The sequence below is a fragment of the Lonchura striata genome, chromosome 32, assembly GCF_046129695.1.
Source record: "Lonchura striata isolate bLonStr1 chromosome 32, bLonStr1.mat, whole genome shotgun sequence".
Taxonomy (NCBI): domain Eukaryota; kingdom Metazoa; phylum Chordata; class Aves; order Passeriformes; family Estrildidae; genus Lonchura; species Lonchura striata.
In genome coordinates, this window is record NC_134634.1 from 4,801,424 (window position 1) to 4,817,361 (window position 15,938).

At 57.7% G+C, this 15,938-nt stretch overlaps 1 protein-coding gene across 15 annotated transcripts in view; it reads right to left on the bottom strand.

Annotated features, from left to right (window-relative positions):
- ANK1 (ankyrin 1) overlaps positions 1 to 15,938 on the bottom strand; it is a 59,602-nt gene that overhangs the window by 2,622 nt on the left and 41,042 nt on the right. For 8 of the 15 annotated variants that reach the window (XM_077789265.1, XM_077789266.1, XM_077789264.1 and 5 more), the window contains 27 exons: positions 14,959 to 15,156; positions 14,649 to 14,747; positions 14,154 to 14,252; positions 13,886 to 13,984; positions 13,637 to 13,729; positions 13,395 to 13,467; positions 12,955 to 12,978; positions 11,983 to 12,085; positions 11,564 to 11,711; positions 11,267 to 11,364; positions 10,954 to 11,178; positions 10,423 to 10,577; positions 10,037 to 10,248; positions 9,693 to 9,897; positions 9,429 to 9,525; positions 8,837 to 9,065; positions 8,536 to 8,661; positions 8,335 to 8,454; positions 8,037 to 8,121; positions 7,705 to 7,779; positions 7,106 to 7,237; positions 6,749 to 6,895; positions 4,459 to 5,011; positions 3,496 to 3,754; positions 2,219 to 2,302; positions 1,805 to 1,972; positions 1,381 to 1,502 (listed from right to left, as the gene is read on the bottom strand). In XM_077789265.1, the coding sequence (XP_077645391.1) occupies positions 1,404 to 1,502; positions 1,805 to 1,972; positions 2,219 to 2,302; positions 3,496 to 3,754; positions 4,459 to 5,011; positions 6,749 to 6,895; positions 7,106 to 7,237; positions 7,705 to 7,779; positions 8,037 to 8,121; positions 8,335 to 8,454; positions 8,536 to 8,661; positions 8,837 to 9,065; positions 9,429 to 9,525; positions 9,693 to 9,897; positions 10,037 to 10,248; positions 10,423 to 10,577; positions 10,954 to 11,178; positions 11,267 to 11,364; positions 11,564 to 11,711; positions 11,983 to 12,085; positions 12,955 to 12,978; positions 13,395 to 13,467; positions 13,637 to 13,729; positions 13,886 to 13,984; positions 14,154 to 14,252; positions 14,649 to 14,747; positions 14,959 to 15,156 (4,005 nt within the window). In that variant the 3' untranslated portion in view covers positions 1,381 to 1,403. Of the gene's footprint in view, positions 1 to 1,380; positions 1,503 to 1,804; positions 1,973 to 2,218; positions 2,303 to 2,479; positions 2,894 to 3,495; positions 3,755 to 4,458; positions 5,012 to 6,748; positions 6,896 to 7,105; positions 7,238 to 7,704; positions 7,780 to 8,036; positions 8,122 to 8,334; positions 8,455 to 8,535; positions 8,662 to 8,836; positions 9,066 to 9,428; positions 9,526 to 9,692; positions 9,898 to 10,036; positions 10,249 to 10,422; positions 10,578 to 10,953; positions 11,179 to 11,266; positions 11,365 to 11,563; positions 11,712 to 11,982; positions 12,086 to 12,954; positions 12,979 to 13,394; positions 13,468 to 13,636; positions 13,730 to 13,885; positions 13,985 to 14,153; positions 14,253 to 14,648; positions 14,748 to 14,958; positions 15,157 to 15,938 lie in introns of those variants that run through there. The other 7 variants (XM_021535906.3, XM_021535910.3, XM_021535909.3 and 4 more) reach the window with 6 other exon arrangements.

Sequence of the window (15,938 nt, forward strand, 5' to 3'; positions counted from 1 at the left end):
CTGCACCCCACTCTCCCAGCAGTGAGGAAGACCTTCCCCAGTGCACACCCAGGATCACTTCCACACAATGGAAAACTGCAAAAGCAAAGCAACAGGAACTGTGCCCCAGAGAAAGGCAGAGTCAGGGACAGTCTGGGAAGTGGGGCAGGCAGAGTGGGACAGAGTCTGCATGAAAATGTGCCTGCAAGCATAAGCCTCTTGATTTTCATACACCCCCAGAAAGCTCACTAACAGAGTGGAGAGAGAAGGGAGAGGGAAGACAGAGTGAGTTACGCACATATAACAGAGGCCAGAGGTCCAACTGCCCCTGTTTGGCAGCCTCCTGCCAGGAGGCAGTGCCAGGCAGCTGGGGAGCACTCATGCAACACCTTCCCCCAGTGCTTCCCTGTCAGCCCAGCAGTGAGTGTGCAGAGAAAAATGATGCATCTAGGCTCAAGTGTGCTGTGCCAAGCACCCTGCTTTCAACGTGGCCTAGTCCCACCCTACAGGGAAGGCAGGGGGATCAGGGAATGCACAAGACTTAAGGGGCCATTCTGGCCTCAGTGAGGATCAATGAAGATCCTAGGTCAAAGGCAGGTGCCCTGTTATCAGCCCCTACAAGTGCCATGTTCCTGCACCTGCCACTCCTGCATCCCTACTGCCCAGACATTCCCCAGCAGCACCCTGCCAAGGCCTGCCCCCATCCTGGCTTCAGCAGACCTCAATGCTTTCCTCTACATGGCTGGAAGAGGCAGCAGCTGTATCTCCCACAACAGTGCTGTGAGCAGAGGCAGTAGGCCACAACCCCACAGAACTGGGACATCCTTCACCCGACCCACAGCTCTACCAGTGCTCAAGCTGCACATCTTGGGAAGGGGGACACCAAAGCACCAGCTCCAAGGGCTGGTCTCATCTGCCACAACACTGCACAGTTAGTGCTCATGCATGAAGGGGGTAGTTCTGCTCAGGCCCCATGCAAATGCAATCTAGTCCCTAGAGTGACTTGGACAAAGACCATCCCTCTGTCTGTAGCCCAGCATAACCTGGAGTAACAACTCTGTGACCCTGTCACTGGGGACCGTCACCCCGAGCACCCATGTGCTGTCACTGTGGCAGCAGCCCTTGGCACTGTGGCTGCAGTGGGGTGCTGTGCACACAGCTGGCTGGAGCATCATTGCAGACGAGGGCTCCCTATGTCCACAGTTCCCAGGAGCAGGTTATCAGCAGGGGAACACTTCTGCCCACCTTCAGGCTTTTGCTGTAGCACAGCAAACCCTCTCTGCAGGCCAAGAGCTGGGCACTGCCCCACCACACTTTCCCCAGGAGAATGCATGACTAGCAGCTCAGTGCAGGCAGCAGCATGGAGAGCCAGGACAGAAGGAAGAGCAAAGGTAGGGTTACCTCAAAAGAGGCCATTTGAGGGGTCACTGCTTCCCCCTTTTCAGGCTGGCTCGTTTCACTATCTGAGCCCCCATCCTGCCCCCAGAGACCTCTGGTTTTGGGACACGCACTCGCACCTCCTCCTGAGGAAGCCGAAGGGGCAGGAAGCAGGATATCACCCAGGAGAACAGACAGACATAGAGAAAAGGACAGGAAAGGGAAAGGCAGAGTCAGTTGGCAGGCAGAAAACACCAAGCAAGAAGACTGGTGCAGTCGGCAAGATTTGCCTTACAAGTCTTAGAGAGGAAACAGGAAAGGAGTGCAGGGCAGAAGAAAGGACAGAGGGTTACATTGACCCAAATCCTGAGAGCACTGCCAAAGTACTGAAAGTCCTGGGTGCTGGCCCAGGGCTGCCTGCAAGGCAGGGCTATGAGCCACAATGTACCTTGGTGCCCAGACCATCCCGGTGCAAGATGGAGTATTTCATGAAGTGGTCATCCTCTGCCTCCAGGTCTTGGGGCTCCTGTAGTGAGCCCTCCAGAATCAGCTCCTCCTGCTCCTGCCTGTCACCCATGTCACCAGGGCCCAGCTGACGCACCACCTTCCGGATGATCTGTGGAGACCCACACAGCTGGGTGTCACAGCGAGCTCCAGGGCACCATGACTCCCTCCTCACCCAGTCTGGTCCTAAACTGCACGTGGTGTGCAGTCTCTGTCCCATGAGCTGGAGAAGTGCCGTGACTGTAACCGAAGACAGCGGGACACGAATGCCCTACATGGGCCCCGGGCTACAGGGGCAGAGGGGAGAAGAGAAAGGCTGCGGCATGACCGTACCCATATCCTGCCGCTGATCACTCACCTTCTTGGTGATGATATTGCCTTGATCATCTGTGAACTGCTGCTCAGTCACCTGCTCTCCAGGGAGATGAAGGGCTTCATTCCCCTGCAGGAACAGGAGGGAGATCAGGGCACGTGAGGGCGGTGAGGGGAGTTGTTCACCAGGCAGAACAATACACCTGACATGCACCCCACAGCCTCCGTGTCCCACCCTGCCCTGACCCGTCACTGCTTTCCTCTCCGTCTGCCCTGGGGCCGGTCTCTCAGCTCGCCCGCTCGTTACCTTCAGGAGGACGCGCCGGCGGACGACTCTGGAGGAGAGAGCCTCCTCGTCATCCGACAGCCCCGGGCTCTCCCCGAGCTCCTTGTCCAGCTCACGATGGGCGTGTTTGAGCAGGAAGCGGACAGAGCCCCTGACGATGTGCATGACGTTCTGGCAGCTGACCAGGAAGAAGGCCAGAAGCACCAGCGCGATCAGCAGCTGGGCCAGGAAAGCCCACATCCTGCCTCGGCACCGCAGCTGCACGAGTGCGCGGCCCCAGCCGCGGTCAGCGCTCAGCCATGCTCCGGGCCCTGCAGCTGCCCGCGCAGAGCCCGGCTCTGGGGGAGCTGCTGTAACCTCAGCTGCCGCAGCTCTGCTGGCTCTGGGCGGCGAGAAGGGAGCGGGCAGGTGGGGCTTTGCAGTCACAGCTTCGCTCCAAGTCATGTGGCCGGGACTGGGACCGCTCCGTCCCTCTTCTCTGTCAGATTACCCAACAGCCTGTCCCCCTGACTACGGTGGGAGGGTAGCGTGCAGTCTCCGTCACAGGACAGATGAAGCCCTGGGCAAAAGCCAGGCCTTTGGAATGTCACTGGAGTCACACGTGACTCAGGTAACACACACGGCAGAGCTGAACAGCCACCTCCAAGCACGGCCGTGCTGCCGGAATGGTGGTGCTTGCCCTCACCTTGTACCTGCTGGCTCTGTGTGACCGTGGCATCAAGCCCACCACCCAGCCTGGCCCCTAGACCAACTCTATTTCTGGCTCCAGCAGGCTGTTGGGCTGGCAGCCAGGGCAGATACTCAATAAGGAACAAGTCTGGGAGGGTGACTGGGTTATAAATGGAGAGCAAGAGCTCAGGTATCAAGCACAGCAGGTTATTCTGGGCTGAGAGGCACCCCAAGGGGCATGAAGTATGCCAGGAGAGTTGAGGAGCTAGCACCTGGTCTGCCTGATGGGCCTTGCAGCAGGCTCCAGAAAAGGCTGTCCATAGGGTCGCCACTTCCTGCAGGGCTGACTCCCCTGCTCCTACCCTCACCTGCCCAAAGAAGCGGCTGTCGGCCTCCTCCTGCCAGCCGCCTGTGGGGTGCTGAGGCTGCCAGTCGCTGTCCTCTGCAGAGCTGATCCGCATCAGCTCCATGGCTGGCACCAGGACCTGCTCTTGCTCCTGGCCCTGTGCCCCAGAGGCTGTGGAGTGCGTTGGGAGCAGCCTTCGGGTGACTCCCTCCTGCCAGGAGCCCGCTGTCAGGTCCTGTAGGCAGGAGATAAAGGAGCCTTCTGCATTCCAGTCCCTCAGCCTGGGCACCAGAGAGGGACAGGGATAGGGAGAGAGAGACAGAGAGAGAGAGGCAGTCAGCTTTGCACGGAGTGCTGCACCCTGAGCGCCAGCCGAGCTCCGGCAGGCACACCAGTGCAGCCTACACCCCACAGGTGCTGGCTCCACTCCCCAGCTCATGGCACTGCTGGGCGCCTGGCAGAAGCAGCACAAAACACACAGATGCACAAAAGGCACAGGCCACCTCTATGCCATGCTCCCTGCCCATCCCACAGCCTCACAGCTTGGTGGCCAGGGTCTGAGGCAAGAGCATGCTGTGCTCTCATGGTCTAGTGTGGTCTAACTAACTCTAATGTGGTCTAATGCTGGGGAGGATTTCTGGGCGCTACCAGGGACTTCGTGGGTCCAGTGCCATTGGGAATGTGGGAGGAGGCAGCCTAGGTTAGGGTTAGCTCTCGTAAGTACAACCTACATGCAGGGCCTGGCTGACTGGGGTCTCTTCCAGGTGCTCTGCAAGGAGCCCTTCAGAGCATTGCCAGAAAGGCGCTCGGCGCTCGGCCCAACCATCGTTCTATGTACTGCAGATGCCTGGGCTCCAGAGCTAGAGACCAGCAGGGAAGCAAGCAAAGCAGGAACATTATTGCAGCTGGCCCAGCACAGGGCAGTAGCTGGCAAAGCAGTTGTGCTCCCCTACCACAGTCACCCTGGTGCCCCAGGCTGCAGTACCTGTCTGCACTCTTCTCCACATCATGGCTAAAGGTAGGTGATGTCATGATCCTGGCTTGCACCTTCTCCTGAACTGAAACAAAAGAGACTTCACTCTCCGGGTCCTGCTCCCCAGTCCCTGGTTGATGATCACCAGATGGTATCTTCCCCTCTGGCCTCTGCCCCTCCTCCTGCTCTAGAAGGTCAATCAGGCCATTCATGGCATCTGAGTCCACTGTGTCATCCTCAACCAGGTCCATAGAGCCCATATGGTCTGGGCCATGAGCATCTGCTAGAAGTTGCCCTGGGAACCGGCCTTCGCTTGTGGCATCCGAGTCCTCAGCCTTGCTGCACTCCAGAGAGGAGTCCTCAGCAGTCACCAGCGAGGGGGTGAGCCCCGAGGACCACACCTGCATGTCGGACATCTCCATCAGGGCATCCTGCTCAGTGGCAGCCATGGGGATAGCATCCATGATGGCCACCTCATTCCAGTACTGGTCGGCACGCAGCGGGGATGGCAGTGTGTAATGCAGGGAGGCAGGGGACAGCAGCTCGTCCTGCAGCGAAGCGTAACCTATATGGGCAGACAGAGGCATCATGTCCAGCAGCCACCTCTCGCACGCACAAGCACAGTAGGGCAAAAGGGAAACAGCTTCTGGGACTATGACAGCCCCAAGGACAGCAATGGTCATGCCACAGCCCCCTGTGGCCAGGCTGAGCAGGGCTGTGCTCACAGCAGCAGCTGCTTTCACATGGTCCCTGCAAATGCTGCCATGCCTCCCTTCAAATCCTGGGGCTGGTTTGGGCAGGTCCTGAGCTGCCTCCCCTCTGTGATGAGGACTGGCCTGGTATTCACATGATTCTCCATCCACAGTGCAGGACACAGTGTCCTCTTTGCTTCCCTGCTCCATCAGACCCCCTGGTCCCTGCCCACAGCCCCCATCCAGCATCAGCTGGGTGGCTGTTAGCCTGGAGTTCAAGTAGTCAAGTCTGGCAGGCACCAACTCTCAAAGCCAAACACTCTCCACAGCACAGAGGAGCGGGTTGGAAGTATCACGAGCAGAGAAGGATGGCCCCAGAACATGCCATGCAACCCCCAAGGCCCTGCAGAAGGCAGCTAGGGCAGAGAGGAGTGGGTTGGAAGTACCACGAGCAGAGAAGGATGGCCTCAGAACATGCCATGCAACCCCAAGGCCCTGCAGAAGGTGGCCAGAGCCTTACAACCCCACTGGTGTCTCCAGGGCTACAAGCCATCGTTATGTCTCATTGCCCAGGGCCATGTGCACAGCTCAGGCACATCCATATAAACTACAACCAAGCCAGGCACTCCCACCCATGCAGATGGCTTTGCTCAGCCCTTTTCAGCTTTGAGCCATTTTTTCACCCCTGGAAATCAGCAGTGAACCCATTCAGCTCCCCTAGCAGCTCGGGAATGCCAGCCACAGCCAAGGCACAGGGCACAGCTGGGACCCTTGGCACAGAAAGGGCACCTCACCCATGGGCACCCAGGTGCCTGGCCAGGAGCATGCAGTGCAGTGCCAGCGAGGGAAGGAGCATGGGACTGTGCAGGAGAAGAAGGCCTGGGATGGCTGCCTGAAAGCATGACAGCTGTAAGAGGGGCAGTCCCTGATGACATGCAGTCACTGGAGCAGGATGCAGCTCTCAGAGGGCTTAGCTGAGGTGGAGACAGTGGAGACAGGCAGTGGAAGATGAGAGGAGAGGCCAGGATGAGCTCAGAGGAGAAAGATGAAAAGAAGTGACCCACAGGAGTGCCCGCACCTGGCAGCACTAGGTGGCATGTTTGAGAAAACAGAACAAAGGGAGAGACAGAGAGGGAGAGAGCGATGAGCCAGCGCTGCAGGGCCTGAGCCACAGTGCAGGGCTGTAGCAGCAAAAAGCCCTGCCCCTGTGCTGGCTCCCAGCAGCATATCCCACAGCTGACTGTGGCTGTGTCCCCACATCCAGGCCCACTCTGCCTGGGACCCAGCCCAGGCACACCACCACAGCTGTACAGCCAGGACTCAGTGAGCTTCCTGGCCACTGATCAGCTTGCACAGCCTGAGACACCTCTCACACTGGGATAAGGAACACATATCAATCCCACCTGGAGAGTTTCTGAGAAAGCAGTATGGCAGAGCCAAGCTTTCTGCAGCATAAACCCCAGTGAAGAGGCCACATATGTCAGAAATGCCTTGTGGCCACTCAGTTCTCAGTGGGTGCAACCTAGTTCAGGCAAGACACCAGCCCCAATCTCTGCACAGACTGTGCTCCCAGGGTCCTCCTGCATTCCCTGCCCGAAGCTGGGGCTCACCATTCATCTGGGATGGTGAGAGGGAGTAGTCTCTGTCTGTGTAGCGCCAGCTTCCCTTCAGGCTGCGGCTCTGCCGACCAGAGCCCTCCAGCATGTTGACAATCTCGCTGCGGTCGATGTTCCTCAGTGCCGTGTACAGGTTCTCAACTGCAGGGGGAAGATGCTGTCAGCAAACTAGTCACCTGGGGAGACACAGCCATGCCCCAGACACCCTCCAGGTGGGCAGGGAAGGCAGATATGCATGAACCACTGTACAGCCAGCCAGTGATCCTTGAAGATGCACATACTGCTCTGCACAGCTAGCCCATAGCTAGCCCTGCCACCTCTGTACTGTCAAAGGGCATCACAACTACTCACTCTTGACATTCTTGCCCTCACGGCTGGCCCAGAGGTTGAGTAAGGCTATGCTCTGCTCCAGAAGGGAGTTGGGGTTCTCCACACGTATCCTGTTGATGTCATCCACCCCAAACTGCAGCTCACGTGCCAGCTCTGGGGAAGACACTATGTCAGTATCACACCTTCTGGTGCACCCCACAAGGCTAGCGATGCTGTGAATGGCTCAGCCAGGACCAGTAGAGAGACCCTCTGTTACAAAAAACTAAACACAGCAGAACATGTAGGAACAGGAGCTGGGGCAGGGGTTGAAGCTCCCCTGCTCAGGCTGGCTATGACTAACACAGGAGGGTCTCATGCTAAAAGTGTGGGCTCTGCCGCTGCATGTGTGGCTGCAACAAACAGCAGCAATATGAACAACCCATAACAAAGGCCTAGCCTGGTACCCATGAGTGTGAATATGTGCACAGCCACGGGAAGGTTCACTTCAGTGTCCTGGAATGCTCACAGCAGAGGTGCACTGCAAAGCAGACACTACACCTGGCAGCACACTTCCAGCCTCCCTAAGTGTCAGCTTTCCGAGGACTCTTGTGCATCCTCAGAACTGTCAGGTGTGGACTCACCGGCCCAGCTGAGACCCAGTTGCTCTGCTATGTCAACCATCTTCTGGTCTGCCTTGTCTGTGCTGCTCAGAGAGCCTGAAGGAGAAGAGGGAGTCACAGTTCAGCTGCACAGGGCCCTGCACCAGAGTGGTGAGGGGAATGGGGGGCTTGCCATGGGGGTCACACAGACCCACAGGCACAGCACTGCCCTGCAGGCAGGACCAAGGGAACCTTCAGGGAAAGGGAAGTTGCTGTGAGTGCAAGTAGGACAGGATCATCCCAGCTTTCCATTGGCTTGGGCACCCCAAGTGCAGGTAGTGAGTGGGCTGGAATGCTCCCAGCAGGCTGCATACCAAAACTGGTCTCACTTAGAATGCTGTATCGCTCCCGCAGAGACAATGGTGTTAGTGTCCTCCTTCGCTCATCACTGCCACTCCCCTGTAAAAGTGGTGACAAACCAAGAGGTCAACAGCTTGCAAAGAGGGCAGCAGCTCTGCCCTGACATGACTGCTTCTCCTTCACCTCCTGAGTGGCATGACATGGCCACATGGAGCAGGTGAAGAAAGCTGACAGCATGGGCTGTCCCCTGCATTTGGGGAAGGGATGGGCCCTCACTGCTCCCTACCAGACTGCCAAAGACCCTACACTGACCTTGGTGCAGGGTGGTATGCTGATGTTCAGGTGGCAGAGTACATGCTGGAGGTCCTCATATTTCATAGCCTTGCGCAAGAAAGACAAGGAGCCACTGGCTTCCCGGCTGCTGTCCCGGACCTGAGTGCCAGAGCCCAGTTAGGTGGCTTGGCCCAAGCCAAGGGCCCTAACTGTTTGCTCTGTCTTGTACCCTGACATTACCTTGATGGGAATGACAAGACGATTCTCCCGGAAGGACTGGAAGAGGAAGGTGCGGGGCTGAGCAGCCTTCTTGACAGGCACCAGGTTCCCTGAGAGTTCGACGTGCAAAGGCATTCCCTCTACCACCTGGCCAGGAGAAGAAGATATGCTCAGACCCTGTGCAGAGCTGCTTCTCTTGCTGCTGGACAGGGCAGGTACTCTCCTAGCCAGGCCAGGGCCAGGCCCTTCCACTGGTATCAGTCTCCCATCACTTTGTTCTCCCTCTCCCTGCTGCCCTCCACATGTGCTGCTGGGGACAAACCTCAATGTCCCTGCTGCGGGCCACCTCAGTGAAGTTCTCATGCTGCTCTAAAGTCTTGTCCACCTTGTCATCAGTCATGCAGTAGCAGCGCAGCCGGCCTTCTCGTGCATCGTTCATCTTGGCAAACACCACAAATTTGGCCATGTAGGGCACGGCTGTCAGCTCCTTGTAGAGCATGGTGGCAAAATGCACAGCCTCAGCTGTGCGTGGGCAGTCAGCCAGCCAGAACCTGCAGGAGATCTGGGTCAGGGTGCTGCTGGGCGGTGGCACCAGCCAGCTGCCCCCAGCCCCCTCAACAGCCAACTGGAAAGGAAGCCCCAAGAATTCTGGACACAGGTGCAGCCCCATCTTGGATGGGGACCCAGCCAAGTACAAATAATGGCCTCCTTCCTTCTGTACACCCAGCTGTCACAACTGTTTCCTGAAGTGTGCTCAGGCAGCATGGGGGTCTCAAAGCTAGAGGAAACCACCCTACATGTAGGAATAGGGCAGCACAGCACCAGGGGTAAGGGTCTTCTCCTGGCAAAGGCTGTAGCAAGGCCCAAGGAGCACCAGATATCCTCAGATGGGCACACTTTTGCCCAGGACTCACCTGGCAGACACATTGGTGGTAAAGTTAGCACACTCATTTTCATAGACTAGCTTTGTGGTGCCTGTTATGTCTTCCCACTGGGCTTGGGCTGTCCCTCCTGCAGCAGAAAGCATGGGTAAGCATACTGTCTTTCCATAAGCCCGGGATCTGCATCCCCTAGGCATTTGGTTTCTCCACAGCTGTGCCCTTTACTGAGCTCCTTGGAGCTGCATCCCCCTGAGGCAGCCCAGCCCATCCCCATGGAGAGCATGCCTGTAGCCTCACCGATCACACTGCAGAGCAGACGTAGGCTGGTGGTGTCACCCTCACCACTGTCTCGGGGATTGTCCTTCCAGGATGGTGGCAGTGGGATCCGGAGGCCAATGGGGCGGTGGAACTTCCTCCGTCGTGGCTCCACTGTGACAATGGGGCTGAAGGTCGCTTGATTCCCCAGCAGCTTAGTCACCAACTCATCAGGCACAGGCTGTGCCTGTGGGTAGCACAAGGATGGGCATCAGGGATGGTTTTTTCCCAGGCTGGGGCACAGGCTGGGGCACAGCCTGGGCTTGCTGCCCACCCCTGATTGCAGAAGTATGTCTGGGCCTCGGGCCAGGCTCTCTGAGGCTCACCTGCAGGGCCAGCCTCACTCTTTTGGTGACAGCAGCATCTGGGAAGGTGGCCTGTACCATGGGCACCAGTGTGCTTTTCAAACACCCTCCCTCAGGGCCAATCATATCGCAGTCCTGGCAAATCCGGGACATGACCACAAAGTAGAGAGGGAAGTCGGTGGTGATGATGCGGCAGACTCTCTTTTTATCCAGCTCCTCCTGGCTCTCCAGCTCTACAAGGGCAGCACAGCCATCAGTGCTTACACACCAAGCCTGTGGTTGTCACTCATCACCCCACCGTGCCACACAGACCACAGCATTCAGCCCCATTCCACCTCGCAGGCCAGCGCAGCCTTGCCTGCAGGGAGCTGTCTGGTGTGGAGGCCCTGCCCTCCTGGCACACCCACCCTCGTCCATGCCACTGAGCAGCTGGTCCATGTAGCTCTCCTCATAGCGGTTGCGGTGCTCCTTCCACACAGAGCCGTTCTCGCTGCGCAGGACTACCAGCTCACGGTCTCCACGTCCATATGAGGCAAAGTGTGGAATCTCCACAATGACAGGGCTGCAGATAGCAGAGGAAGGCCACTGGCACCCATAAGCTGCCACAAGGACATGCAGGCAGCAAGATGGCCCTGGGCCCTGGGGAAGATGGACTGCTGACCACCCTCTCTCTGCAAGAGAGGGCTCTGCAGCTGCTGGGACAGGGCTGCCCAGGGCTTTTCTGACACTGTTCTGTTACTCTTGAATGACCCATGCCAGAGACATGCTGCACCCAACCAGAGGTGGGATCTCTCCTCTGGCAACCTCAAGAAGCAGATATAGGCAGAAGTCTTGCCCTGTATGGTAAAGCCCTCCGGATGAATCCAGATCTGTTCTCAGTCCTGAGGGATGACCCTGGTGTGGGCAGCCCAATCTGCTCTTTTCCCAGCTGTGCTCACCTGAGGAATTGGGCACCAGCAGGCCCCAGAGCAATGATCCGACTGCCCAGACCCTCCTCCTCAGCCAGTGGTGGGGGTGCAGGTAGCTTTTGGGGCTTCACCAAGCGGCAGGTAATGCGGGTCGGTGCAGCACAGGCGCGGGGCGGGATGACCACGCGCAGACCGTGGTGCCGGCTGCCCCGCATGGAGCCACCACGAGCATCCACCATGAAGCTCACCAGGAACCTGCAGTGGACAGAGGCATGGGCATGTGGGCACCTTGCAGCCAATTCGTGAACAGAGCATGAATGTGCTGCACAGGCTGGGTACTCACCCTGTGTGCACGGGGCTGGCCACTGGGCTGATGTTATCTGAGGTCTCAGTGGCAGGGCTGCTGGGGATCAGAGAGTCCTCGTCGAACTCTTTGGAGGGCTGTGTAAGGCAGGGACGAGACCGTGTGGGCAAAGGATCCTATCTAGGGGTGTTGAGCCTTCCCACCCTTGCACAATCCTCCCTGGACAGTCCTGTACCGCCAGGTACCCATCACACACTTGAGCTCTGTGGTGATGGAGGAGCTGCCCCAGCAGGGAATGCCTGCGGGAGGCCATGGCAGGCTGTAGCTCATGCTCACCTCCTGTGGGGACACCAAGGGTGCATGCAGCAGGCTGACTTGCTCAACTTCTGTCTCCACAGGTCCTACCTGCTCAGTCTCCTCAGCTCTTGTCACCACAGTTTCAGGTGGGACGCAGGGGACCTGCAGGACAGCTGGAGACTCCACCCTGGCAGGAGAGGGTAGTGACAGCCACAGAAGCGTGAGGGTCCCTCAGCCCCTGCCCATCCCCACAGAGTCCTGGGCCACCAGACAAAGGCAAACTGAGCAGCAGTCTCATGTCTGGTGCAGGAACAGCACTGACCAGTTTTGCCTGCTAGGCCAGCCAGTGAGGGCTCAGTGATCTGTTCCTCGCCCAGAGCCTTATGTGCCCCTTGCCCAACACAAGGCTGGTCCTGTGCCCTGTACCTGGTCCCTCCCCACCATACGGTGTCTCTTACATTTGCTCCATTGTTGTTGTGGTCATGAACTCCAGTATCTCCCTTTTGCCTTCCTGGTCTCTGACATCAGGTGTCTTGGGCTTTGGTGCAATCAGCTCTTCCTCTGAAAGCAAGAGTTGGCTCAGCAAGCAGAGACGGATGGACAAAGGAACACAGATATCCAGCCCTTGGCCCACTCCTCCTCAGGGCTGGAGCCAGGGCCCAACCCTGCTCCCACTGCTGGACACACACACACTTGCCCCCTGGGTCTCAGCCAGACACAGGGAGGGCTTTGCTGTCTGCCAGAATGGGTCTGCTGGCAGGGCAGAAGCTGTGGGAGCCACTGGGAAATCTTGGCTACTCACTAACCTCTTTCTCACAGCACCAAACAGTGCAGAGACTGCAGGGGATGCCTTACACTTTGATGCCTGGAACAGGGACATAGGCACAGCTGGGGGTGCAGGAGGCTGCCCTAACACTACACCCCACAGAGGCACAGAGCTCTGCTAATGTTGACCACTGGCCCCATTAATACCTGCTAACTAGCTCATCAGAGTTTGGCTCTGGCCAGTACCCTGTGGGAGGGTGTCCAGCACTTCCTGCAGCAGACAGAGTGCCCCAGAGATGGGGAGGGGACCACAGCAGCACAGAGACCCTTGAGGTCTCAGGTTATTTCCTGCTCTGGTCAGGATGGCATGGGGCAGCTGTGGGGGGACACCAGAGATTGTCACAGTACCAGGTTCCTCCACCTGCCATGGACAGTGCCTGGGTCTGACAAGGGAGTCAGGCTCCTCCTGAGTGGAAGGATGCCCATTCATGCAGTCACACCACAGCAAGCAGCACGGACATGGATTGCCAGGGTAGGATGGCAGGGTTGGCGCTGGAGAGCACCAGGCCTGCAGCAAGGCTCAGCAGATGGATATGGCGTGCAGATGGTTAGTGGCCATGGGGTGAAATGGGCCATTGAGCTGGGGCAGGGGACACATTTCATACCCATTACTGTGACATGAACAGTGCCTGCAAAGTAAGAAGAGGCAAAAGTGAGGTATTGGTGGGAGGGTGCAGGAGCAAACCAGCTACAGCTGGGCTGGGAGCTGGTACCCTCCTTGCCTGAGGAAGGCACAGTGGGAGCTCTGCATGCCCAAGGGCTCTCTGCACAGTCCCTGGGGCATGGGATCACGGAGATGTCCAGATATATCCCTCCTGCATAGTGCAGGGAAGAACCCAAGGCAGGAGGTGCCACCTCAGGAGTCTGATGGTCTTCCCTCGTCCTCTCTGCAAGACCACACAGGGCCCACACAACTCCCCTGGCCTGGGGGTGTCCCTGTTCCACCAGGAACACCAATGCCATCCCCTTGACTGCTGCCTGCCACACTGACCTCTGGATCAGTCACAGATCTTTGGGATGGTGTGACCCAACTCCCACCCCTCACCTTCATCCTCTGATACGTCCAGAATCTCATCTACAGTCTCTGGGAAGCTCATGCGGTGCTTGTCGCCAACTGACTGTGGGAGCAGAGCAGAGCAGAGTCAGAGGAAACCAGCATTTTGCTGCACAGCTATCTGCAGCTGACTCTCACACTTGGGCTAGGCACCCAGCTGCAACTCTTTCCCAGGCTGCTCCCAGTCCCAGCCCTCCTCCACAGCATCCTGGTCCTAGTACCCAGGGGCTCACCGGGATGTCGGTTTCCTCTGTGACAATCTTGAGCACGTCTGTGACAGAAATGTAGCCAAGCCGCTTTGCGATGGCCAGGGGAGTGGTGCCATTCTGTGCACAGAAGAAAGACTGGGTCAGCAGCAGCCACAGAACAGCTCAGGCAGCTACCTGAGCTTGCCACAGAGTGGAGAGATGCAGGGAAGCCACAGAGCAGAGAGGTGCAGGGAAGCCACAGAGCAGAGAGGTGCAGGGAAGCATTGTACTCACTGTACTGATCTCATTGGGAGATGCGCCGTGCTTCAGCAGCAGTGTCACCACATCTGTGTGGCCCTGCTGTGCCGCTTGGTGCAGGGGGGTGTAGCCCAGCTGCAGGGGAGGACAGAGGATGCTGCAATCAGTTCTGGAAGTCTGCTGTCCCAGAAATGCCCCCAGGCCTCACACATGCCTGGAGCATGAGGACAGCTCCACTTCCCCATCAACCTGCATGCTGTTGTCCATGGCAGAAGGGTCCTGGGAGCAGAGGACACCTCTGTACCTTAGTTTTGGCATTGACGTCTGCTTGGTGCTGCAGCAAAAACTTCACCAGCTTGATGTTCCCATAATGGCTGGCCACATGCAGTGGGGTATAGCCCATCTGAAAGACAAGATCAGGTCTCAGTCTACCCTAACCACTGCTTACTGCCCTTCTGGCTTGGATATGCTCATCCCACAGGCAAGCCCCCATGCGCAAAAGATGAGGCACATATGTGGGGGCTTCCCAAAAGCCCAAGACCAAAGCACAGGGCTTCAAACCATGCTGTACCTATGGGTACAGAGGTGAGCTATAGGAGCAGGCAAGAATCACCCCTCCAGAGAGGTGGAGGGAAGAGGAGGAAAAGTCCCCAGGACACAGGCAAAATGGTAAGGATGCCTGCTAGAAGGGAGTCTCTAGCACAAAGAAAAATAAAAGAAATGCTTTTCCTTCCCTGAGCAGGCCTAGAGGTAGTTCCCCCATGTTTTTCACCAAAGCCTTGTCAATGCACTACTTTACCCTGGTTATTGCATCCACTGTGACTCCATGTTTCACTAGAACATCAGCAACCAGCACATGCCCCTCTTGGGCCACAAGATGGAGAGGAGTCAGGCCACTCTGCAATGAGAGGAGGTCTCAGCACAGTGGCACTGCCATCACTGCAGGTCCAGCAGCAGAGACTCTGTTGGCTCTCCAGCCTGGCAGACTGACTGACAGTGTCCTGCTGATCAAAGGCAGGGAGGCACAAGGGCCTGGACCACCATCCAGACTGCTGTTCTCTTCTGGCTTGTTTGCATCCAGCCTGGCAGGATGTGCTGGGACAACTTACCTTGTTGCCTAGGTTGCCATTGGCTTGTTTGGAGAAAAGCAGTGCCACCATGTCTGCATGCCCCTCCTGGGAAGCCAGGTGCAGGGGAGTGACTCCCTGCAAAGACTCAGCATTTGCAGAAGCCCCATACTGCAGCAGGCTGCTGGCCACTTCCATCTGGTTCTGCTTGGCAGCGATGTGCAGGGGGGTGTACCCATTCTGCAGGGAGAGAGGCTCATTGCAGTGCTTGGCCCTGCCAAGCAGACCAGAAGGGGCAGGAGGTGCCACCCTACCTATATAGGCCAGGCCTGCCCTTCCTAGCTGCCTCCAGAGCACAGGGATGCCCCCCACACCATCTCTCTGACATCAACCAGCCCTGACACTGACGCCAAATACCACTCACTCTTCAAGCCAAGTCAGCACGGGGGTTTCAAAGACCACCTGCTTCAGGTTCAACTGGTATAGGCTGTGCTGGAGTTTTCTACACATGAATCTCTGCAGCAGTATGCAGCCTCTGGGAGCTGCAAAAAGCTGGAGCAGACACAGCTCCTGGAATGTGCCTGGCTGAGGTGTGGAGCTAAACTCCCAATACACAGCATTAGTATTCAGGCAGAGACTGCAGGAGTCCTGCCTCTGCTGCCACACTGCAGGAGCAGAGCAGCTGGCAGACACCCGCTGCCCAGGCTGACGTGCAGGCTGTTGGTGACGCAGACCAGCGGGGGGCTGGCACCGGTACCCGCTGCTCCCGGTGCCTGCCCAGCATGTCTGCTGGCAGCCTGCACAGGGGAGAGGAAAGTGCCAGATGGGGAGGGCTGGCACCACCAGCCACTTGGCTGTTTTGAGGATGCAGCTTTTGCAAACAACATGGGAAGCAAGGCGCCTGCTGGTGTGCTCTGTGGGGAGATGCTCCCCATGCTCAGGCAGAGCCGAGTGACTCTCACAAGGCAAGCTTGTGGGTTTTCTGACTCACTGCTTCATGGCTGCATGCAAACATTTGCCTG